The sequence below is a fragment of the Felis catus genome, chromosome A2 (assembly GCF_018350175.1).
Source record: "Felis catus isolate Fca126 chromosome A2, F.catus_Fca126_mat1.0, whole genome shotgun sequence".
Taxonomy (NCBI): domain Eukaryota; kingdom Metazoa; phylum Chordata; class Mammalia; order Carnivora; family Felidae; genus Felis; species Felis catus.
The window spans coordinates 24,635,835-24,662,454 of NC_058369.1; the positions used below are offsets into that span (position 1 = coordinate 24,635,835).

Below are 26,620 nucleotides of genomic sequence, written 5' to 3' on the forward strand. Positions count from 1 at the left end.
ATACTTACACATCCAACAATGACATTTTGAAGATGGCATCTCTCTCTCTCCCTCTCTTTCTTTCTCCCTCTCTCTGTTTCTCTTTCTCTCTCTTCTCTCCCCCCCCCACCCCGTCTGTCTCACACACACACACACAGACACACACACACACACACACACACATTAATAATAGAAAAGGGATGTCAAAGAATTAAGCCAAGGAAAATCAAGCTGTTCTCAACAAACCCAGAGCTTTTGCTGGATTCATAAGCACCTTTCCCTTTTAACCTTCAGCATATTGACAGAGGGGCTCTTAAAGTCATCCTTCTGCTGTACCATGGCAGTCCCAGAGGAGTTCACAGGGCCAGGAACACATAGGAAAAATCATAGAAGCAAAATACAGTTTGTCCCAACATATGCCTCCATATATATTAACCACCATACTAACATCTCTTAATTCAGAAAAATAAAAAAAGGTGATCTCCAAGTGTCAATTTCTCTTTCTACTCTTTAGATGTAAGTGTAATACTTGTACCACTACTTTTGCCCTACCTTCATACCTGTGCTTTATGAAATAAATCTCCAGCCATCTAATTTATTTTGGCCATTCCCTCCATTGAGAACTTCAAAACACCACCACCAATCCCTGCTCCCACCTACCATCTTGAATAGTTGTCCATCCTCAGGAATTATCTCTAACACCACCTTCTCTATATAAAGTCTTCCTTCATCTCTTCCTTCTCTGGACTCCTAAATCAAATTATATCTTTTAATGGCATGGACAAATTTCTTCCCTTTTTTTATAATTCTCTTTTATGGGTTTTTAGAAGTACAGCATTTTCTCTGCTAGACTAGGTTCTCAAGGCAGGAGCTGGGACCTACTCATTTTTGTAACCATAAAACTTCTAAACAGAGAGCCCTGAATATTCATGGCCCTATCAAGATGCATTGGGCTATTAGTAATAAAGCCTCAACTCAAATTGGCTTATACAAATTGCAGAATAATCAGAGTTGGGGCAATCTTCATTATGGCTCTACCATACCATTTCTCTGCCACTCTTTTAGCACTTTACTCCCCCATGTGATGCCTTTGTCCTCATTTTTCCCTCATGATTATCTTCATCATCTATTACTTTGATATTTACTCAGGTTAGCATGGTGCTAAATATTTTTACATGAACTCCCTCATTTAATCCAATTAAACTTAAATCCTATTAAATTTATTCCACTAGCAGTAAATGTACCCCTAAAGCAGGTATTGTCATTACACCTACTTTACAGGTGAAGAAACAATTTCAAAGAGAGAAGTTGCCTGAAGTTCCACAGCTGGAAACAGAACCTCAGCAATCCGCCTCCAAAGCTGATGCTCTCAACCACTGTCAAGGATAGTCAAGCAAGACCTGAAAAGGCAGGCCACACTAGGGCCACATTACCAGTCTGCTCACAGAAACTCTGAATGGACAGCATATCAGATACAAAGGGTAAAACCAGGGCTACCAGATTACAATATAAGCATCGTTTAGGAATGTCATTCCACAGCCTACAGTAAGGAAACACCTAATAGGTGTTAAGAGGGTGCTCAAAACTGGTACCAAGTTGAGATTTTCTCACTGAAGTTCATTAGAAGTACTGGATAAGATCTGGAAAGGCAATGACTTTCTCATTGGAAAGCCCAGTGGCTTGGGCTTCCAAGTTGTATAATACAGACTCCATGCCTGTCCTAAGATCACCTTGTGTACACAGGGATGGCCACTCTATACCATAGTCAGGGCTGACTGACTTAAGACCAACTTTGGAGTTAGTCTGCCTGGGCTCAACTCCAGCTCTGCCACTTGCTAACTGTAACCTTGGACAAGTGATCTCTCCTCTAGCCATACCTTACTCGCATATGAAATAGTGATATTATTAATAGTACCTACTTCACAGGGTCATCATGAGGATTAAATGAGATACCATATGTGAGCCCATCAGCACAATGTTTGAAATATCACTATCTCATTTAGGGTATACGTAGGAAGTGCTTTACGAGCTATACTGATCATTTTTATTCTTATCAAGGGAACATATTGTAGTCAGGTGGGTGTTCTAGATGGGAAAGTGATTCACAGACTCACATGCTTGCCTGAGAAAGGCAAAGCCCAAACTTTCTCTAACTCCCCCTCCTGAACCCCTTCAAGAAACCTTACACTATCTGGCTATTGGGAGGATGCTGAGCCCACTCTCCTGGACCCTGGGTAGGCTTCCACAGAAGAGAGAGAAGTCCTATCAAGGGTTCTTCTCAGAAAGGTAAGTAAATTGAGAGAGAAGATTTCTTCCCTAGCCCAAATTTCATGTTCAAGTTCCAAGGTAGAGTAAACTGCCCATCAAAAACAAGGTACATGACTGCTATCTATGTTCCTTAGTTACAATCTACATGGAAAAAAAAAATAGGTCTCTAATGATTTTTACAAAACAGTAAATGTGTCTTACACTTTAGAGTCTTCTTCAGCTGGTAGCCTGTTACTGGCCTGTTACTGGGCACCACAGTACGTGCCCAATTACCCTTACTTAGTAACTTCCCAAAATCTTTTGTTCCTCGCACTATCACAAATGCCTACAGCATAATTTGGCTTGCAGTGTTCTATTTTATTTGCAATCACAAAAAAGTGAAATAGAATTATCTGTGGTGAAGTGGGAATTTCGGCATCCCAAGACAAACGTAATGAACCAAACAAAAATCTTTAATGAAAATATTTAAACATATACTTAAGTATGACACCCAACATCATGCAAATTCTTCCGGGATAACTTATTCCTGAGGGTGGACTAAAATCTATCACCTTTAGGATATTGTATTTGAATATGTTTAGTAATGGGTGCTGTCCATCTATCAGTTTCCACTGTACCAATGTACACACCTTTAACTATCACCAAAATCCTAGCACATGTCCCCTACTTCTCAGCAAAAATTGAAGAGCAGTGAGCTGAAGACATGTCTTACATTACCTAAAGCTCATTCATTTCATTAACTGCCAGGAACTACCTACTCCTAATACATGTGCAATATGTAATATTAAATGGAAATATCCAGACAGAGGTTTTACCTAAATATCCTCAGATACCCTTGGAGTTTAGAGCAGAGATAAGGAAGTGAAATGTTGTGCACAATTCAGGTTATGCACATTTTTCTAGGGAAAATGTAAAAGTTTTCATTGGCTTCTAAAAGAGGATATGACTCCCCAAAGTTAAAAACCACAAACAGAAGTTTAAAAAATTTGAGAAAGCAAACTTTATTATTTGCCACACTTCTAAATTTGAGCAATTTCTAAATGTGGTCATCATGTGCACTGTCCAACTTTCCATCTCATATATTTACTTATTCCTCTGGTTCCAGGATTCTTTGGGAACTTTTATATTACTTTACATGGATATTTCAGAAAGCTCATCCAAGGGACGAATTTTAATTTTTTTTCAATTCCTTTTTAGATAATATATGCTCAGGAGACAAAACTTTTTAGAACTCAAGCTAACTGCTGTAACTTAAAATAGAAGATTCCAGATTATAAAATGCCTAGTTCTAAAAGTTTGTAACTGGCAACATAATCTCATCCACTTTGGAGACCTAATTTTCCAAAGAGACTAAGGAAGCTTACAAAAAGTGGAGAATTTTTTAAAGTTCCATAGAGGATGCAATCTGACATTATATAAAGAAACCACACGGATCCACTAAGATAAGACAGCATGAATTGATCCTCATGTCAGTTAATACCACTTCTGGAATTTCTTCAGTGGGCATAATCAGAGGTAGGGATTGACAACATGGGTGAGAAGGCCCAGAGACCCCAAAAGGCTACGGAATCTGCTGTTGAAATAGCTGTCTATAGACAGATGACAGTAGTTAACTTTCTTTGGTCATGGTCTTCTTAAAAACTGAAATATGGCAATCTCTCATTTATGTGTTCCACAAATGTATTTCCCAGCAAGGGCGGTCCTTTCCTCCTTATCACCTTACCCATATGTTTCCTTGTTAGAGAATCTACCCCTCATGCCCTGGTTTCAGCAGTCTTTTCATAGCTCTGTTGAGAGCCTGGATCTCATGACTCCCTTAGCCACGGCTAATTGGGCCTATCACAAACTCTGGATTCAAGCTGGGCCAATCAGATTTTTGGTTCTCTGAATTTGAAATTGAAACCAACCAACTCTAGGCAGTCTCTATGAAGCACTTGAATGGAGAAGATGCTTTCCTTGAGTGGCCACTTTTTCAGAAGCAGCATATAAAAACATATCAAGAGAGAAAATAAGAGAAACGTGAGACAGAAATAGTGAAAAGTGACTTTGTCCATATTCCTGATTATTTTCCAACTAACTTGATTCTAGCCCCCAGGACACCTGGCTGCCCCTACATACATGTAGGGTTGGAAAAGAACTCTTATATGTTCCTAGTAAATCCCTTTCTTTTTCCCTTCAACATGTTTGAATGGGTTTCTGCTACTTGCAAATACATTTTCCCTTAAATAAGTGGTGACTAAATCAATTAGTAAATAAGTGAACTGGATTCTCAAAAAGGAAGAAGAGGTTTCATAGGGGAAAGTTGCTGGGAGAGGTGGAAATGAGGAATGCTGGGACCCAAGAGGGTAAGATCTGACTTTGAGACACAAGATTTGGAACAAGTCAAAAGACAAATCCTAAATAGGTGTGGCTATCCCAATGAGGCCAGAAACCAACTGAAAAGGACACTGAGAGCTCCAGCTGAAGGACTCCTGCACCAGAAAGCTGTCCATGTACCTTGAAGTTCCTGTAGATAGAGGCAAGTTTGGGAAGAATTCTAGCTAAATTTATGAGACCATCCTCATTGGAGTACGGATGATCCATAATAAAGAACTTCCCCATTCCTGAAGCCCTGCTCTTATAGATCCAGTCAATTTGTCAAAGCCATAACCACCTGAATGGATCTGCCAGACCTTTAATGAACATCCTAAGAGATAATCTCTCTCATTCTTCTGCCACCTGCAGTTTTAATTTTCCAGCCAGTTCTTGGGAATTGCCTCCTCCCATCCTTCTCAGTGGGTTTCCAAGATAGTTTTCCTTTGGCATCCTCCTCTGCTAATGTACTTGACAAGAATGCATTTGCTCCTTCCTGCTTGCCCTCTCTCCTCTGTTGCTCTTGACAACATGCTCCCTTGCTCATTCTGGCTTTCTGTCCTTTCTATATAACTCCTTGACAGCATCCTTAAGATACTGTCAAGCAGCACATTTCTACTTCCACTGTACATTAGGACTTCCATTTCCACACCAAATTCCCTGGTTTTCAACAAATCTGTTGTTTTCCCCTTTAAGACAATAGAAAGAACACACCTTTGAGGCTAAGCATACCTGAGATTCAAATTCCAGCTCTACCTAATGGTGAGACCTCAGGCCACTTAATCTCCATGTCTTGTTTGACATATATAAAAATGAGGGTGCCATGTGTTTTGCAGGGCTGTTGAGCTCACACACATGGAAAGCAACTAGTAAATTCCTAGTACAAAGTAGGAACTCAAAAATACTCCCTTTCCTTTTCAAAATCAATGTCAGACATAGTCAAAAAAACACCATAAAAATCCACTAAAGGTGTAAAGAAATGATGGTTTAAAAAATAGATTTCATTTTTTTTAAAGGGTTGTCTCTTTCCTTAAAAGATTAATCTCTATCCAGGTGCCTGGGTGGTTCTGTCAGTTGAGTGTCTGACTCTTGATTTCAGCTCAGGTTATGATCTCACAGCTTTATGGGTTTGAGCCACGTGTTGGGCTCTGTGCTGGCCATGCAGAACCTGCTTGGGATTCTCTCTCTCTCCCTCTTTCTCTCTGCCCCTCCCCCACTTGCACTGTCTCTGTCTCTCTCAAAATAAATAAATAAACTTAAAAAAAAAAAGATGAATCTCTATTTACCAAATGTCTACCTATAAAAGAATCAAGGTATTTGAAGATTCATGGTTACTAATCCAGGTCAAGATTAAAAAAAAAAAAAGAAGAAGACATAATTCACAATTAATTCTTTCCCGCAAAATGATGGAAGTGATGAATCAACTTTTACCTTTTATATGAATATTTTTACATAAATACATAAATTTTGGTCATCACAAAGTGAAAGAATTGCATGTAGGCAAAGTATTTAGAAAATGAAGATATAGGGGTGCCTGGGTGGCTCAGTTGATTAAGTGTCCAACTTCAGTTCTCACAGTTCATGGGTTCCAGCCCCATGTTGGGCTCTGTGCTGACAGCTCAGACCCTGGAGACTGCTTTGGATTCTGTGTCTCCTTCTCTCTCTGCCCCTCCCCTGCTTGTGCTCTGTTGCATGCTGTCTTGCTCTCTCTGTCTCTCAAAAATAAATGTTAAAAAATAAATAAATAAAATGAAGATATAGTAATCATCCAATTAACTCAGGGTTTCTCATCATTGTAGCTATTGACATTGTTGGCCAGATAATGTAGGGGGCAGTTCTATGTACTTTGAGCTGTTTAGCAGCACCCCTGGCTTCTACCCACTGAATGTCACCCCATCCAGTAGTGACAACCAAAAATGTCTTCAGACATTGCCAAATGTCCCTTAGGAGGCAATTTGCCCTCACTTGAGAACAAATAAGTTAACTTGATCAATGTATATAGCCAAACCAGATAGTACAAACCAAGCTACGGGATTATAAGACAGGAAGTATCTGTACTTTTTCTCTCCAGAATGTTCCCACTAAAAAACAAAATGGCTGCACATCACTTCCAAGATACAATCAAATGCTGGCTTCACGGAGAAACAGAGGAGAAATTGCACGTGCCAGAATTCTGTTTGTCAAGCTGCCCTAGCTCTTGGCTGCATGCCCACACCCTGCCTAAAACCTACTTCCCAAACTTTTGAAAATGCTTTCCACAGCTTTCAGAACCTGACCTTTAGAGCAGCTTTATCTATGTGTGTGTGTGAAATAGATTTACAATTTTCTATATTCCTGCAAAGCCAAAACCACTTATTGAGTCCAAATGCCAACTGGGGGTGGTGGGAATTTGCACACAGATGTCAGTGGATGCCAAAACAACAACACAAGAGCTCCACCTGCAACTAATTATAGAAACTGAAATTGCACTCTGGCCAGAAGAGGCTAGGTTCAGAACCCACCCCATCTGCTTTGGCCGATAAAATCACTCTGTTACTTTTCTCCTGTCAACATATACTTGCTTCTTAAAATCCTCTGAGGATGTCTTCTATAGGGAATTTTATTAGGCAGTGTTTTGGGGGTAACCACTCCCTCTGCCTTTCCCCACTTGGAGCTTGGTTTCAAAAAGTGCCTTTGGCACAAGTGAGATTATAATAATCTATTTGTTGAAATATTCCAAAACGTTTTCTTTAGTTCCTTGTGTGTTGTTGCTATCCCATTGCCAAAATAAAGTGATCCAGAGAGAAAATGGAAGATGGAAGTCATTTAGCTCTCCCAAGGTCCAGCATACAGGAATGTTTATATTCCTTCCCCCATTAGCCAAGTCTTTCATAAAATAAAACCTGGGAATAAAAATCTGTAGGAGTACTAATGCAGTGCACATGGCTGATCTTAGGGCTGACTGCAAGAGATTACTGAGGAAAAAACCAGCTGACATCTGTGACAAAGATGTGTGTGTAGTTCACTTCAAATCATTCTCCTACATTCTAGCAAACAAAGAAATCAACTGTTGGCTCTGTGCCATCTCATCTATCTTCAGAACCAAAGGAAGTTTTCACCTACCCATGAAAGCCATTTAAAACTGTGGTTTCAGTCTAAGTAGGTCATTGCCTAAATCTGGACCAAAGGGTTTTCCACCTTGCTGGAAAGGTAGACAAAAGCTACAGTTCTCTGAGGAGCTGAGGAAGACTATTTCAAGATGAGGAAGGTTGACTTTTTGTTGTTGTTGTCCTTCTAAAATTCAGCATTCCAAGTTATACTGTGGTGCTAAACTGGTTTATATTACCCAGTTCTAAATCTGTTTGCCTTTGTCACATTGGGGAAGGCATACATAAACACTCATAATTTAAATCAGAGTTAAAATGAAAAAAAAGTTATATACCTAATTGGTATTTGATTGACTTAATCTCCCAGGTCTCTTGATATGACTATAAACCCTTAAAATATTTGAAGAAAGAGGGTAACTAAGGACAGCTCAAGTCAGTGCAGTGAACATCTGTTTTTGTCCTAGAGCATCCCTTTGCCCTTCATCTCAGTCTTTTTAAAGAACTGCCCCTCAGGGCGCCTGGGTGGCTCAGTTGGTTAAGAATCCTACTTTTGATCTCTTGATCTCAGCTCAGGTCTTGATCTAAGGGTGCCTGGGTGGCTCAGTCAGTTAAGAATCCTACCCTTGATCTCAGCTCAAGCCCCTCATCAGGCTCCACACTGGGCATAAAGCCTACTTTAAAAAAAAAAAAAAAAACCCTGCCCCCTCCCTAAAGTCTAATAGACTCACCTGTCATAGTAAACCTTTCTCACATTCCTGCCCCTTGCCCTAGCAATTCACACTCACCAAGTACTAGAGACAGGATATGACCAAGGCAGGACCAAAAGTCCTTCTATAAATTTTCCAAATGGGAAGTGAAGACAGGGATCTCTTAACCATTCAGTTATGACCTGGGGGTACTGGCAGCCAAGACCACCCGCCACATGAAAGACAAAAATGAGGCTTACACACAGACAGAGGCAGAGATCAAGAACCAGAGATGAAACAATGAGGAGAGACAAAATCCTACTACAGTGTGAGGCACTGGATCCAGTCAACCCCAAGCTCAACATCTGAGCCTTTCTGCAATTTCATTATAAGAACTAATAGATCCCCCTTTTTTGCATACACAGGCTTTGAGATTTGTGTCACTACTTTGGAGTATTGCCCAATACAATTAGTAAGTAGGTTTCTTCAATCTAATGTGTAAGGTCCTTTAAGGTCTCATTTCAGCCCACTGAAATACACATATTTTTATGGTTATCATGACTGATAATTATTATGAATAATAGTTCTCAACTAATAACTTTCTATTTTATTAGTTAGGAAGGTATTGAGCTGCAAGTAATAGACTACCCAACCAACAGTGATTTAAACTACGAGGGGCTAACTCTGGAAAACAGTGTGGAAGTTCTTCAAAAATTAAAAATAGATCTACCCTATGGCCCAGAAATAGCACTGCTAGGAGTTTACCCAAGGGATATAGGAGTGCTGATGCATAGCAGCACTTTCAACAATAGCCAAATTATGGAAAGAGCCTAAATGTCCATCAACTGATGAATGGATAAAGAAATTGTGATTTATATACACAATGGAATACTACTTGGCAATGAGAAAGAATGAAATATGGCTGTTTGTAGCAATGTGGATGGAACTGGAGAGTGTTATGCTAAGTGAAATAAGTCATACAGAAAAAGACAGATACCATATATTTTCATTTATGTGGATCCTGAGAAACTTAACAGGAGACCATGGGGGAAGGGAAGGGGGAAAAAAAAGGTTAGGGAGGGAGGGAGACAAATCATAAGAGACTCTTAAAAACTGAGAATAAACAGGGTTGATGGGGGTGGGAGGGAAGGGAAAGTGGGTGATGGGCAGTGAAGAGTGCACCTGTTGGGATGAGCACTGAGTGTTGTATGGAAACCAATTTGACAATAAATTTCATATTAAAAAAAAAAAAACTAAAAGGGGCTATTTTCTCACATGACTAGAGGTCTGGAGGCCAACCATTGTAGGTACTGTTGCAAGTGCTCAGAGATGGGAGGACGTATGTTTCTGTGTTTGGCTTGGCCTTTCTCTCATGGTTATTATACGGCTGATACAGCTCCAGGCAACATATCAACACTCAAGACAGGAAGAAGTGGGAAAAAGCATCACTGGTGACATATATTTACTCTTTTTATCAGGAAAACAAAAGCTTTCCCAGAACTTCTCAGATACCCACTTGGGTTTCATTGCCCAGTTACATGAGACAGAAAGGGAGGGGCCTGACACTCGGCCATTAAATAGGCATCATTATGGGGCGCCTGGATGGCTCAGTCGGTTGAGCATCCGACTTCGGCTCAGGTCATGATCTCACGGTCCGTGAGTTCGAGCCCCGCGGCGGGCTCCGTGCTGACAGCTCGGAGCCCAGAGCCTGTTTCAGATTCTGTGTCTCCCTCTCTCTCTGACCCTCCCCTGCTCATGCTCTGTCTCTTTCTGTCTCAAAAAGAAATAAACCTTAAAAAATAAATAAATAAATAAATAAATAAATAAATAAATAAATAAATAAGCATCATTAGGACACTCTGGAAGGCCCAGCCACTGAAGGAGACTTTGACCACACTGAAAGTGCTCATCTACCTTCAGAAGTCTCAAACTTTAATATATTGCTTCCAGAGCTACTCCTGATGCAGACATTCTTAAAGTGTGGCCTTTAGTTCTAGGAATATTTATAGTTTATGACAAATAGGATTATTTAAAATATATAAGCAATATATATAATAATAACATATGTTAACATATATAACAGAATAACAGATACATACATATATATACACACACATATACATATAAATGTGATTTGGAAGGAAGTACAATCCCCTGGCCCCAATGACTTTGGGCCTGACCATGTAACATGCTTTAGGCAACAGAATGTTAGTAGACTTGATATGCACATAGGTTTGAAATGTGTTTATGTGATTTGGTTAGAGACTTGGCATCTGTGATCCGCTGTAAGATGAATTCCTGAATAGCTTCTGTTCCAAGGAGAATGTGGATGCATGTAGAACATATTTGAACTGAACTTTCATCCTAGAGCCTGATGCCCTGAGTCTAGCCCTGTTCAACTAAGTTGTAACCAACCTGCAGATATGTGAGGGAGAGGTAAATGTTTTTTTTAAGACAGTAGGTTTTGGAATGGCTTGTTACACAGCATTACTGAAGCAATAGCTGCTTAATACATAGATGCTTGGTTTAAGATAAAGTTTCATGGACTTTGTGGGATTAAGCAAACTTAATAATTTTTTTTTTTAACTGTAGGAGTTAGAGCATTTCATTTCACATGGGGATATATTGTATTAGTTTGCTAGGGCTGCCATAATAAAGTAGAACAAACTGGGTGGCTTACACAACAGAAATTTATTGTCTCACAGTTCTAGAGGCTAGAAGTTCAAGATCAAGGTGTCACCAGGGTTACTTCCTTCTGAGGACTGTGGGTGAAGAATCCAAGCCTCTTTCCTTGGCTTGTAGATGGCCATCTTCTCCCTGTCTCTTCATATGATCTTCCCTTGGTGCGTGTTTATGTCTGTGTCCAAATTTCCCCCCCAGTTTTTTTTAATGTTTCTTTATTTTGAGACAGAGGGGGTGGGAGAGAGCACGAGTGGAGGAGGGGCAGAGAGAGAGGGAGAGAGAGAATCTACTGTCAGTGCAGAGCCCAACATAGGGCTTGATCTCACAAATTGTGGGATCATGACCTGAGCTGAAATCAAGAGTCAGATGCTTAACCAACTGAGCCACCCAGGTGCCCCACATATTTCCCCTTTTGGTAAGGACATTAGACAAATTCAGTTAGGGCCCCCTCAAATGACCTCATTTTAACTTGATTACCTCTGTAAAGACCCTATCCCCAAATAAAAACACATTATGAGTTACAGGGGATTAAGATTCCAATGTATCTCTTTGAGGAGAACATAATTCAATCCATAACATAAGTATTATTAATTTCCAGGATAGAAGTATCTAGTATATCATGTCTCAAGTTTATTTGACCAGAAAATCCCATCTGCCAAGTGTCATTTCCCTGGATACACTTTGGAAAACTGGCTTTGAGGGATTGATGGATCTCAGACTTAGAGTAGGAGAAGGAATGGAGCCTGAAAGAAGGCACAGGGAAAAGACAGGTCTGAATAGTGAATATATTTAAGTCCCATCCACAAATTGGACAGTTCTGGACACTCCAAGGCTGAGCCCTTAATCCCACAAACACCCAGTACTCAAGGTGACTGCAGCTGCATTTAACTGTTAGTGGATACCCCCCTCACAATGCAGCTGCCTCGCCACCTTCCCAATAGGAGATAGAATTAATTCTATCACCCACTTCCTAGTAGTACAACCCTTCATATCTGGACATTCCCAATGAAATGAGCATTTTAGAACAGAGTTTAATGACCCTGTTGAAATGGCCCTACAGTTATACAAACAAAACAAAATGATAAAAGAAACACGGAAATGTGATCCATCTCGACCTTTTCAAGTTACAGGCTCAAAATGAGAACCAATAAATCATATGCTGAAACTAGCTCAAAAACTCATCAAAAACCCATATTAATATTGATTTAGAGTAGATTATTTCCTATTGTGTTAAGCTAGAAATAGAAATCATCACATAACCATTGCTTAAAAGCCGTAAAACTCCCCAGGCAGGTTTACTTACACTTCTTAGGTTACATTTCCCAATGACCTTGTCCCACTTCTGCATTCACAAGATGGGTAAATATTAGATCTAGTACAATCTCCCAGCGTGTGATGCTATTTATATTCATGCAGATCCTTGGCCAGCCATGTGCAAGTTAGGAAAATGTCTCAAAATTGCTTAATATACATCTAATTTGGAAAAAGTAATCTATTAAAAATATAAAGTTAATTATTGCAAAAAAAATCCAGGAATATGAAAAGTCAATAATGTAATATGCATCAAACTGCAAAACATAAGTCCTTATGAAATTTCTGAAAATTTCTCCTCTACCATGTGTTCCCTCTGTGATCTCTATCACACAGGTAAATAGAAAGGAGCTGTAAAGACAATCATATAACCTTTTAGAGAAAATTAGGCTACTTTACTTTCTAATAGTTGCATTCTCCTGCCCCCAACATCCACACCCAACCCCATAGGAATTACAAATAACAAGGGGGCTGCCTCAAGTGGCAGCCAAACATCCACTCCAAATCTTTTCTTCTCACCTCTCCCCCAAATCATTCTACAGGTTTGACATTGAGTTCACACCATTCCAAAGATTAGCTGTCTGTAATACTCTACCACCCTCTTCTTCCATTCAAGACAGCACATCATGAAGTAAAAAGTACAAGTGATAACGTAAGAGTAACTGTGCATCCATGCACTCCAGTTTATACAAACATGCCAATGATGCCAACTGCCAATACTGTAACTCTTCATGGTCCCAAATATATTTCTATTTGTGCAGCTCTGTGTGGCTGAGAAGCAGGGCCTGGGAGAGAACCTGGGGGATAGGAGTGGGGAGGGATTCTGAGATGAAATATCCATCCAGGAACCTGAGTAGCTACTCTTTGCACATAAGAGATTTGGTCACAGCCACCTACCCATTGTCTCCAAGTTTCCAACAGTCATGTGCTTCCTGTAACACAGGGAGAATGCTCAACATCCTCCCTTTGATCTGCAGTTGGGTTCAGCTCCCTTGGACAGAACCACTAGAACTTCCAAATATACTGCAAAAGAATTCATGAGTGGGAGCCCTCTTCAACAATGCACATAAGGGTGAAAGGTTTACATTAGTGAGCATTAAATTCACAGAACCATGAATTTCATATACAAGAGCACTTTGAGCTTCCTAACCTCCACCCTATGATGGATCTGCTTCCCATTTGTATTTACATAGTATAGTTCAAATGGTTTTAGATCACCCAAATTTAGGTTAGTGAAATTCTAATTATCCAGATACCCTCTGGTAGAACCACATTTGTAGATGTAGTCCGTGGTTGTTGTGCATAAGAAACCACAATCAAATGTTCCGTATCTCCTTTATATTCTTTTCTTCCATACAGAAAAAGTTTCCATGATTTTTTCCTCTAAAGGGAAATTATAGTCAGTTATGGTAAATGGCAGAAACTCTAAACAGCACAAAAAACACTTCTGGGAAAAAGAAATAAATTCCTAATTAAGAATAAAAATCCCAATTAAACTAAATCACATTCTTAATCATTTTATCAGAGTTAGTCTTTTTTTTTTTCATCTAACACATGATGATAAGATTATACTCACAGCTCAGTGATCCTCTAAGGAGTTAGTGAACATAAAGTCTTAGCCGTTGGCATAAACTATACCAAAGCCTTAAAGCCCAGCTCTCTCATTTACTAGCTGTGTGCATTTGGGCAAGCTGCTTATTCTTCTTACATTTATTTTTCATCTGTAAAATGAGAAAAAGTCTAGCACCTACCTCAGGTGACTGACACAAACACTAAATAAGATAATGTACACAAAGTTCTAAGAACAATGCCTGGCACATAGTAAACCCCAACAGATGTCTATCGGTAGCAGTAGCAGTAATAATAGAAACAGCAGCAACAGCAGGAATCTGGATTGTTCCCCTAACTTTATTTCATCTAACTCCACTTTTTGACAAACATAAAAACCCCACTGGTAGAAGTTTCTAGTGTTCCTTCATATCTGACTCTCCTTCCTGGAAAGAGGAGAGGACTATACCTCCTGACCCCTTGCAATCATGTCACTTCCAGTCCAAGGAATTGTGAAGCCAATGTGCCATCTCCAGGCACTCCCTTCCTCTGGTGTAGTAACTCTTGAAGCCATGTGCCAAGGTGCAGAAAGCCGGGATCCTGAGTCACTGCCTGGAGGAGGGCTGCCCTGGAGACTCACTTGACCTACTTCACACTTCAGGTGAATAAGGAAGGAATCTTGATGTGTTAAGCCACTCAGATTTGAGGTTTGTTGATTACCACCCTATCCTGACCAATAGGTACTCCAATACCTCTAAAAGGGATCCTGACATAATTCCCAGAGGAGAAAGAGAGGTGCTTCAATTGTTAAAAAATAACTTGCTTTTTGTCAATATTTAGATTCTTTCCTTTGTAATACTACCTCATATTGCAAGCAAATTGACTTTTCAAACTCTCCATGCTTCTTCCTCCTTTTATATTTTTAACCTAAAAAAGAAAATAATTACATTTTACTTCTATTTAATACACAGGTTAATACTGGGGCTCTTACTGGATCATATGTCACATGGTCATATGGCACCCATAGTACCAAACATAGCCTGTGATCACAGTAGTTTCCAGAACTAGGAAGGGGTACTGGGAGCACCCTCAAGTGTTCAGTTGTTTCTGGCTTAAGGCAACATGGGACAGTTAAGTAGAACTATGGATATTTTCTACTTTAAACTAAAACTAACCCTTATGAAATAGAAAAGGGGTTTAAAATGTTTTTACAAACCAAAAAGGTTTTGTGCATCATTAAAATGTACCTCAATATATTATTTATTTTATGTTGTCACTTCCATATTTACATCTGTATGAATGTCAGAATAGACACATAATATATTGGCATAATAGCACATCATAAATATACATGTATAAGTTGGGGTCTCTGCTCAAAAAAATTTAATGATAGGAGCATAGGATAAAAGTAACTTTGAAACTGACAGTTTAAAGAATGGCCTTCACACTTTTTGTCGCTATTTGCATCATTCCTAAACTGCTGTAACCATTTTCCAAAGCAACTAAAAAAGAAGAAAACCAATACAGAACTAGGGAAATTCACATAGCAGTAACAGGTTCATAAGGACATCATGAACCAGCAAAGTCAGAAGAAAAAAAAAAATAAAAGCAGAAATGATAGTGAGGAGCATAGATTTGATTTAGGGTTGAAGAACAAAACTTTCTGTTCCAACTAAAAATCACGTTTCCACATCTGAAAACCAGCAAAGGCTCTGTCAGATAGTTAAAAGGATAAGGTGATTGCTTTCTACACATAGAAGCAGGATGAAGAGCAGATTCTCATACAGATCAGAAATGCTTCTAAAGATACTTGGACTCCAAAGTGTGGTATCCAGGGAAACAGGAGGGCCAGCAGATAACCCCAAGAAAGGCAGAGAGCTTTGTTAGGCCAACATCCAAACCAATTATTGAAGAATCACTAGTTCAGCCAAGTTAGAATTATCTCAAATTTCTACAGAAAGTTAAATGATATCTGGGAATTTTTCAGCCAAATGGCACAGAGCTCTCTATTCCCCATCTCATAGCACTTACCTCACTATCAGTAAGAGGTGAAGCTGGGATTTAAACCCAGGCATATCAGACTCCAAAACCCTTATGAAAACGGCAGCAGATAAATGAACCTCACAGAATAGGTACGATTTGGAAATGGAGACTGGCTGGCACTGAAAGGGGAGAGGCAGGGAGAGGAGGCCCTGAGAAGGCCATTAGTGAAAGGGAACAGAAAAAGCTAAGGAATAGAGGTGGAAAACCCTAAGTGTGTGCAGGAATTACCAAGTATAGTGCAGGTAGCATAGGAAATGTGCAGGGAAGAGGTATGAGATAAGCCTGGGAAGGCTGGCTCTGGCCTTTCAGCTGATGATGCTGTCGGCTCAGCCAAAGAGGCAGACTTCACTCTGAAGGCAATAAGCAATAATTGAGAGCTTTAAAGCAGAGAAATGGCATATAATGCAAGTAGGCCCTGGGAAAACTAATCTTGCTATGACATGGAAGATAGATTAAAGAAGAATAAGAAGGTGCCTTGCACATAATACACGTGCATTTAATATGAATGGATAAAGGAAAGACCAGGTTAAAACTTATTGTGTTTCTCCAAGATGATACCAAACCCATTCTATCCAGTGCTATTTAATGTTTGGTTTGCTATTTAGAGAATAAATTCCCCTCATTCTAGAAAGAAATAAAGCTGCTGTGGCTTCAAAAATAAGTCAATTGATCAGTCAAGTGTGGCTCTCTAAATGTTGCCGTTACAGTGTCTACTCTGGCAAAAATTAACATTTTCTTCTTCTATGCAGAGGGAAGTACATCTGAGCTGCTGTTGTTACTGCTGAAAAAGAAAAAAAAAATTAACCAAGTACAAAAGTTAGGCAATGAAGAATGGTTCCTCCCCTTCAGCAACAGGGTGAAAAAGTTATTGGAAAATAAGATAATAAGCCATAATTTCATATTTCTTATGCCCTTTTGTGGTCTCCAAGTCAAACACGTACTAAGCCATAGCTTTCTTGATGATGCCAAACTTCCTTCTGCACAGGTCATGGTGCCATCTGCAAAGCATCAATTACTCAGTGAGAAGCCAAGGCTGAAAAACCCTGAGATGAGTCATAACCTACCTGATTTTCTTCATGGGAAACCCTCATCTGCTCCTTGAGGACAGACATTCGGGCTGCCTCTTCTTTCCTCAAGACTCTCTCCTTCTTGAGCTCAGGGCTCCAGAAGGTCTTGATACTGTTCATGGAAGATCCCAACTTGCTGTCCTTGATGTCTAGCTCTTTCCGGAGGAGGTCATTCTCTCTCTGAAGTTCCTTGAGCTGGGCTTGAAGGTCTAACATTGTGCTATCCCTTACCTGCCTCAACATGGAGGGGACCTGGTGGTGGTGATGATGAGACGAGCTTGTCAGACCACCATGTTGATCCGTGTATGAAAGAACATCTGTGTGGGAAAGTCCAGCAGAAGCAATATTGGGACTACTCCCCATGGCTGTGACTCGGCCTCCATACACAGCTCTATTTGTGGCCCTTCCCAGAGTCATGGTGCCCTTTGGGTAAGTTGTCGAAGCCACCCCCTCATGATCACTCAGATACATGGGTCCAGAAGTAGCATAAGCTGCATTAAGGGACTGGATATTCTCCATGGACAGTGTCTTGCCTGTTCCTCCACCTCCCCCACTGCTTGTTCTTCTGTGGCCCAAACGAGGAGACCTTGGCAAACGAGGAGATCTGGAAGGGCTACCTTCCAGATTGGTGATTGTTCTTGCACTTCCATACATTTTTCTTCTATTATGAGGTGCTACTGAAGAGAAGGAATGCTATACTAAGTTGGGAGGTAAGCCAGTATTTCCACTATTGGCCTGAATTTTCACTGCATATTTTTCACCGTCTGTACCAGAAAATGACTCCAAATAGAGACCTGAAAAATGAGAAAAAAGATAATCAAAAACAAACTGTATTATATTTTTAAAAATACATTGATAGATCAATGATGATAATGATAGATACATGAACATCAGAGAGTCACACCCATATTCATTTTTTGAATGACCCCAAACTTTACTTACAACATGCAAACATTTTGTACATTTCCCCCACCCTGCCCCCAAGCAAGGTCAAAAGTCCTCACAGCAAAAAGGAAACTTGTTTTTCCTTAGGAAAATGAAGCTTTGCATTTTGGTTTGTGCTAAGTAACAGTTGGGACTTCCAGAAAATTCACCATAGAATTCCTCCTCATAGAGAACTTGGCTATAAAATACTCCATCCTAGGGGCGTGACCCCCCCCCATATACAAGTGGCTTGACAGTAACTCTGAGAAGCTTTTGCTTCCTAGGATATCAAATAACAGTCAGGCAGGTTGTTACCTCCCCATTCTGTACCCATTCCAGACATCACTAATCCATCACTGTTCTCATTTCCACTAAGATTGGAATTCTTCTCAACATAATATTCTAGATGGTTTACCACCAATCAACTAGCATCGACTCAGGAGTTTAAACCTATTGACCATTTTGAAGCTAGAAGAAAAAGAGATGGCTCAAAAAAACAAATAATCCAGTGAAGAAATGGGCAAAATACATGAATACACACTTCTCCAAGGAAGACATCCAGATGGCCAACCGACACAAGAAAAAATGCCCAACGTCACTCATCATCAGGGAAATACAAACCAAAACCACCATGAGATACCACCTTACACCTGTTAGAATGACTAACATTAACAACTCAGGCAACAACAGATGTTGGCGAGGATGCGGAAAAAGAGGATCTCTTTTGCATTGTTGGTGGGAATGCAAGCTGGTGCAGCCATTCTGGAAAACAGTATGGAGGTTCCTCAAAAAACGAAAAATAGAACTACCCTACGACCCAGCAATTGCACTACTAGGCATTTATCCACGGGATACAGGTGTGCTGTTTCAAAGGGACACATGCACCCCCATGTTTATAGCAGCACTATCAACAACAGCCAAAGTATGGAAAGAGCCCAAATGTCCATCGATGGATGAATGGATAAAGAAGATGTGGCATATACACACACACACACACACACACACACACACACACACACACACACACACAATGGAGTATTGCTTGGCAATCAAAAAGAATGAAATCTTGCCATTTCCAACGATGTGGATGGAACTGGATGGTATTATGCTAAATGAAATTAGTCAAAGACAAAAAATCATATGACTTCACTCATATGAGGACTTGAAGAGACAAAACAGATGAACACAAGGGAAGGGAAACAAAAATGATATAAAAACAGGGAGGAGGACAAAACAGAAGAGACTCATAAATATGGAGAACAAATTGAGGGTTGCTAGAGGGGTTGTGGGAGCAGGGATGGGCTAAATGGGTAAGGGGCATTAAGGAATCTACTCCTGAAATCATTGTTTCACTATATGCTGACAAATTTGGATGTAAATTTTTAAAAATAAAAAATAAAATTAAAAAAATTAAAATTTAAACATTGTTTTTTAAAAAGAGGTGGCTCAACCATCAAGACTCATATATATCTAGCCAGATCCTAAATGCTATTACCAGAGAAAATGGCAATCCTGGCTTTTTCTCCTTTCACATAATACATCTTTCAGGCTGGTGTTTTGGGACTGCTTTTCCATTTTGGTTGACCTAAATATTCACTCCACACTACCCCACACCTGTACAGAAATGGTACAAGAACAGTACACCGTGTTAAATTTCCTGGTCCCATACCCCCTAGAGAAAAATAGTAGAAGTTCCCTGTCATGGTTACTCAAGCACTTTAGTACACAATTTTACGTTAACTGGGCTACAGGGTTGTGATTATTCCCTCAGTGTTAGGACCCAAATGGCCTTAATGGGGTGTGTCATGGCTTCCTGCTCTTCTTCTTAGGATATGTGTAAAGTACTTTATTTTTCTTCAGCGTTTTAGACACTAAGACCACAGATTTTGGAAAGGGGCAAACCAAGGTTCAGATCTCCACTCTAACACTGGCTAGCTGAATGACCTTAGGTTAGGGATGGGCATGTGACCCACATTGGTCCAAAAAGATTTATGCCATACTTTAGCTGGAACAATTGGAAAAGATAAGCTCTTTTTCAGCTAGAATTTTCTTGCTTTGATGTGGCGCTTCTTAGTACTACCATGTGGAAATGGCTTCCCCGGGAGAGAAACTAATGCAAAGGAAAGCAAACCAAACTTTAGATAGTTTGAAATCAAACCAAGTGACATCACTTGATACCCTGAATCTAGCAGTCACTGAAGGTACATCTGCCCCAGGCCAGTTTAGTTACACATGCCAGGTAGAGTGACTGCATTAAAGGCCCCAATTCTTTACCCCTTCCTGAATCTATGTCCTTGGCATGCCCTCCCATCTGACTCTGAGTTCATTCATATGATTTGCTTTGGCCCATAATGTGATAGCAAATGCAAAGGAAGCAGAGGCCTGAAGTAGCACTTGTGTATTTACTCTTTTGCTCATTTTCCTCTGTAGTACTAATTAGAATATGCCCAGTGTAGGGGCGCCTGGGTGGCTCAGTCGGTGTTTGACTTTGGCTCAGGTCATTATCTCATGGGTTTGTGAGTTCAAGCCCCATGCCCTGTGCTGACAGCTCAGAGCCTGGGGCCTGCTTCAGATTCTGTCTCCCTCTCTCTGCCCCTCTCCTGCTTGAACTCTGTGTGTCTCTCTCTCTCCCTCTCAAAAGTAAATAAACATTTAAGAAAAAAAAAAAAAAGAATATGCCCAGTGTAGCCTGATGGAAGATGAGAAATATAAAATAGAGCCACAGTGTCCTAGCCAATAGCCAACCAAACCCAAGACATTTGAGCAAGCCCAGCCAAGATCAGCAGAGCTGCCTAGCCAACCACCAGCTGACCACAGATGCATGAGCAAGTCCAATGGGCTCCATACACTCATGGACTAAAAAAATACTTCTTAGCATGTCATGATGTTTCACAGTTGGATGTTCTGCAGGACTTCTGGAGCAACAGACAATGGATACATTCACTCATAAGTTTCTTTTTTCATTCCATTCTAGTTGGGGTATCTTATACCCTAAAGAGTCCTCATATATAGTATGAAAAATATTTTCCATAAAAGTACGTCCTTTCCCTAAAAAGTCCCTAAAAATAATTAAACTCCTGTTTAAAAAGAATTAAAAATAAATATGTTTATGTTGCTCAGGACTTTATTTTGTTTTACTTGAAAAAATACACAAATCATTTTGGGGGTGCCTGGGTGGCTCAGTCAGTTAAGCGGTTGACTTCCACTCAGGTCATGATCTCACGGTTCACGGGTTCAAGGCCTGCACCCGGCTGTCTCCATGCTGACAGCTCAGAGCCTGGATCCTGCTTCAGCTTCTGTGTGTGTGTGTCTCTCTCTCTGTCTGCCTCTCCCCTCACTTGCACTCTCTCTCTCTCTCTCTCAAAAATAAATAAACATTAAAAAAATCATTTTGTATCTAAGATTTTTTTCATGACAATGTGTTCTGTAGGAAAGGTACATCAACAGTTCCAACAATAGTAGTTACATATATGATGAGAGAGACAGACAGTAGAATAATGTGACCATAATATGAATAGTTAATGAGATGGAAAGATGTTCATGACAGAGTAGTCAGGGCAAGGGTGTTGGAGCAGACTACAAAACATGTTTATGGTTTAATCACATTGTAAAACACACATACATACACACTAACCTACAGAGAAGACTGGAACAACACACATCAAAATGTTAACAGGGGTGTCTGAATGGCTCAATCGGTTAAGCGTCTGACTCTTGATTTCAGCTTAGGTCTTAATCTTAGAGTTTGTGAGATCAAGCCTCAAGTGCTGTCAGCACAGAGCATGCATGGGATTCTCTCTCTCCCTTCCCCTCTGCCCACCCCCTCTCAAAATAAATAAGCATTTAAAAAAATGTTAACAGTGGTAGAATTCTAAGTGGTTTTCATTTTCTTCCTTTTATTTGCATGTGTTAAATTTTCTATAATAAACATCTTTTCTACTGTCTTTTTAGTCTCTATTTCATTTATTTCTGCTCTGATCTTTGTTATTTTCTTCCTTCTACTAACTTAGGGCTTAGTTTATTCTTTCTCTAGTTCCTTAAGGTATAAAGTTAGGTTGTTTATGTGAGATCTTCCTTTTTTTCTTAATGTAGGTGTTCATCACTGTGAACTTAAGAAAATATTTTTTTTCCTTCTAAAAATTCCAACAGTTAAATGAACGTGTTATTTTTGCTATGCTTAGAATCTAGGAATCTAGGTCCTAGCTGAGCCACCACTTACAGAGTTGTCTTCCTAGAAGTGATAAAATCTAACTTGCTCTTTCCCTGTCTTCTCCTCTTGTATCCAGAGGCAGACATTTCTGAGGTCTCTAGCTTGGGTGGAGGTCCCAATCCAAATTCAATAAAATTTATACCCACACAGATTTCATCTGTGGTGATTTTATCAGCCCAGCTGGCCCAGGCTTTGGAGAACTGAATAAAGAACAAAAAGTAGATCTGATCATTTAGAAACGTACATACACATAACACACATATAACATATGATATACAGAGATATAGTAACCTGTTTGAAACAATGTTTATTTAAAGAGCAATACATGTTGACAATGGTTCCAAGTTTCCTTGGGTTCTCTCTCTTTTTTTTTTTTTTTTTTTTTTTGGCTTAATATCAGGTTTATGTAGTGTCATGGTATGGGTTGAGAAGCTTTCCATTTTTCACATTTTCTGGAACAGTTAGCATAACAGACTGCTCTGTCCCTGAAATGTTTGGCAGAACACACCCATAAAACTGAATTGGCTTGGTTGTTGATTACCTTTTTATTGTTTACTAGGTTTAGTGATCTATTCAGGTATGTTACCTATTTTGTACCAATGATCATTAAAATGTTTCTTAAGAAACAGTCCATTCCATACAGATTTTTCAGCCTTAGTGATATTGCTTTGTGTAACTTTTCCTTAAATATTTTTAAATCTCCTCCAGTTATGTCCTCATCTCATTCCTAATGTCGTTTATTTTTTTCTGTTTCTCTTGATGACCATATGACAAATGTAGGTCTACTTTTTTAGTGTTTTAAAGATACAGTTTTGTTTTGTCGATATATTCTACTACATACTCTCTTCCATTTTATCAGTATCTCTTTATCCTTGATAATAATTTCTACTTTCTTTGTGTTTACTTTGCCTTTTTGCATCAAATGTTCATTTATCTTCAATAATATTTTCTGATGAATGCATGTAAGATTACGCATTGGCTGCATATTCCAGGATTTTATGTATAGAACCCTTGTCATTTGTAAATAGCTTGTTATTTTTCTTTTTATTTTTTTCCCCAGGGATTATTCAGAAAGATATACTTAAATGTCAAAGTGGTTAGAAGTTCTTGGCTAATTGGTTCTAATTTTGGTTAGCCATTCTATTTTGGCATTGGGATCATAGAATAGAACATATATGTTTCTAATATTTGAAATTTGTCAAAGACTTTCTAACTGGCCAATAAATGATCAGTTTTCTTAATTGAAATAAAGCAACTAATAGATGATTGTAGAAAAACTTTAAAATAAAGATATGCATACAGAAGAAAATGAAAACACTCCCAATCCTGGCACTGATAGGCCCTATCTGTTGATGTTGTTGGTTCCAATTCTTTTCAGTGTGTGTGTGTGTGTGTGTGTGTGTGTGTGTGTGTGTGTGTGTAATTTTAGACAAAAGTAATTATTATAGTATGTATAAATTCTTGTATTCTCCTTTTTGTCAATGTTTATCTCAATGTCATCTCCTTCTTTCCACTTAACATTAATACCCAAATATCTTAATAAAACATGATTTTTAACGTGCACCATATGTCTCCAAGAGGGCCACCAATTCCTCCGCTTCCTGTATACCTTTGTCTTACCTTCCACAAAGAAGTGGATTCTATTTTCCTTCTATCTTGATCTAGACTGGCCTTGTGACCTTGTGACTGCTTGGCTAGTAGATGCTTCAGAAGTGACACTATTCCAGCTCTGAGCCTAGCTCTAAAGAGGCCTACTAGCCTCTGCTTTTGCTCCCTTAAAAAACAGAGATCTAAGGTCTGAGCTACCTTACTGGAAAGAGAAGTAACACAGAAAGACCCAGAAGATTAGACACCACATGAAGAGAGGCTACAAGAAGGAGAACCAAAGTATCCCTGCTAACAGCCAGCATTAAGACACCTTAGAGACAAGGCATCTTAGACCTTCCAGCCCAGCTGCCATCAGAAATTAAGTACATGAGTGACAACTAACACTATGTGTAACAGAAGGACCACTCAATCAACCCAAAGAGTGATAGGAAATAATGAATTATTGTTTAAAGCCTCCAAAGCTTGGGGCAGGGGGGTGGTTGTTATGCAGCAAAAGAATTGAAACAGTGACTTAATGTTCATTGAATGGTTATCTAATCAACTATTCAACCAATCACCTATATGGGGACACTTAGGTAATTTCTTTTTAAAATGGAAATACCATAGGGGCACCTGGGTGGCTCAGTTGGTTAAGCATCCAACTCTTGATTTTGGCTCAGGTCATGATCTCATGGTTGTGAGGTAAGCCATACTGGGCATGGAGCCTACTTAAGATTCTCTCTCTCCCTCTCCCTGTCCCTCTGCCCCTCTGCAACTCATCCTCTCACTTTCTCTCTCAAAAAACAAAAACCAAAAAAAATTAAAACTGGAAATATCATAATTAATATTCTGATTGAGAAAACATTGTATACATCTCTTGCCATTTCCCTAGGATAAAGTTCTGGAAGTAGAATTATAAGATTTGATACCCAGTATCAAAATTCCACCCAGAAATGTTGAAGTAATTTACACTCCCACCCTTACCTTTGGCTGCGTCACCTCCACAGCCTCTACTCTTTACTCTCAATATATCCTGGAAGCCACCATCTTCTCTCAAGGCTACCAAAAATCCTTGAATTATCCAACTCAGGATCATAGTTCTACATATTCGGTAAATACATGTTAAGAAGTATTTAAGTACCAATAGTGTGCTACACCAGTCCTGCTTTATGCCACTGCTTTCTTGACAGTTTGGCAAATGTTCAGGTAAACAAGGCTAACGGGGGTTTTGATTTTATACCAAGATGTATCAGAGACTTTAGAACACTAATGTTTATTGTGACTCTTCCAATAGTGAGTATATAATGTAGCTTTTCCCAAGTTTATTTGACAAGAAAACCTCTTTTCCCTTCAGAAGTCCTGGAAATGTTTCACTGAACATTTTGATTTATTCATATAACAAATAATTTTTAAGCATCAGCTTAATTCCCAGTGTTTAATACTGAGACACAGCTTCTGTCTATGGAAATTTTATCCTCTAGAATAGACTTTTTTAGAATTTTCTTCATCTCAGATCTAACCTGGTTTGAGGAGCAGACAGCTATAGGCAGTAGGCACTGCTTTAAGGGCAAGGACATGAAAGTGACCCAAAAGAATCAGAACTGACCTCTCAAAGGGAAATACAGAAGATCAAAATAATAACTGGTTGGAGTTATGACCCTACTAGAGCAAGAAATAAATACAATTCTGTATTTATTTTTCAAACACTCAATAGAAAAGCCAAAACGTCAAAAGGAATACAGGTCCATCATCATCAGTCTGTGTGTCTATTAAGTGAGGAAACAGGTGGATGTTGCCTACTCCAAGATCACACCAGAAAAGAGGCATTATATACAATTCCACAGAACTTACTAAATCAAATAGGAACTTCAGAGTCCATCAAAACGGTAACAGAATAATTTCTTCATCAGCATACATCTGCTTCTTAACAATAGATTATAGTCACCTAGGCCCAACACTGTATTTGGGAATTAGTCTCTTTCCCCAGATTTACAAAGAGCAGGATGGTTTCCTGGAACAATTTTACCCTTATAGCTAGCTAGCACATAGCATGATGTTCATATCACAGATGAGGTAGGCCCAATTGACAAGGTAAGCCAAGGCAAGTCTCATGGCTGTCATGTCCTCCTAAGCCTCGTGATTCCTACTTATTCTACTGAGTCACTCACAACCCCCTCCCCCACCCCCAGCTGTGTTTAAATCACCTGAAATATGTTTAGGTACTTGTTTTGACACTTGGGCTTTTTTGGGTTGTATTTTCCTAATTACGTCTATCCTAATTTTTTTTTTTTGGTTTTTTAAAATGAATCCCTGAGAAAGAGCAAAGAGATCAACTTTATTCAGCAATCAATAATGCTCTATTTTCCATGACTGACTGCACGAAAACCATCTCTAAGCTTTTCCACCCACCTATAAATGCATTATAAGAAATAAGGCCAAAGTTAAGCTCTTACTGTTTTAAATACTATTATGAAGCCAAGATAGGCTAAATCATTGAGCTTTCTTGTAAACTCCTAAAAACACCTGCTTTCTTATATAGTTGTGATATACCATCCTAAGAAGGATAAATTATTAATTAGATTAAACTGAGCATAGAAACAGACAAATGTTGCTGACTATAACACCAAAGAAATTAATTGCGTGACACTTTTCACTTCAAAAGAACTTCATGAATAAAATTCCAAGTTCAAGGGTAAGCTCCATTTAAGGTTCACATACAAAATCAAATCAAAGATGCTGTTAAAAACCTATAAGAATACTTTCTCTAATTGCATATGGATTCATAAATAAAGTATACACTCATCCACTCATTCTTTAAAAGGTTTATGGACTCTTGAACTGTAAGCTCAGGGCAGGGAAAGGTAGAGAGTCTTGATT

At 39.2% G+C, this 26,620-nt stretch overlaps 1 protein-coding gene across 9 annotated transcripts in view; it reads right to left on the minus strand.

Annotated features, from left to right (window-relative positions):
* Positions 1 to 26,620, minus strand: part of ERC2 (ELKS/RAB6-interacting/CAST family member 2) — a 923,200-nt gene that overhangs the window by 872,491 nt on the left and 24,089 nt on the right. For all 9 annotated transcript variants that reach the window (XM_045051699.1, XM_045051677.1, XM_045051694.1 and 6 more), the window contains exon 2: positions 17,020 to 17,816. In XM_045051699.1, the coding sequence (XP_044907634.1) occupies positions 17,020 to 17,676 (657 nt within the window). In that variant the 5' untranslated portion in view covers positions 17,677 to 17,816. The remainder of the gene's footprint in view (positions 1 to 17,019; positions 17,817 to 26,620) is intronic.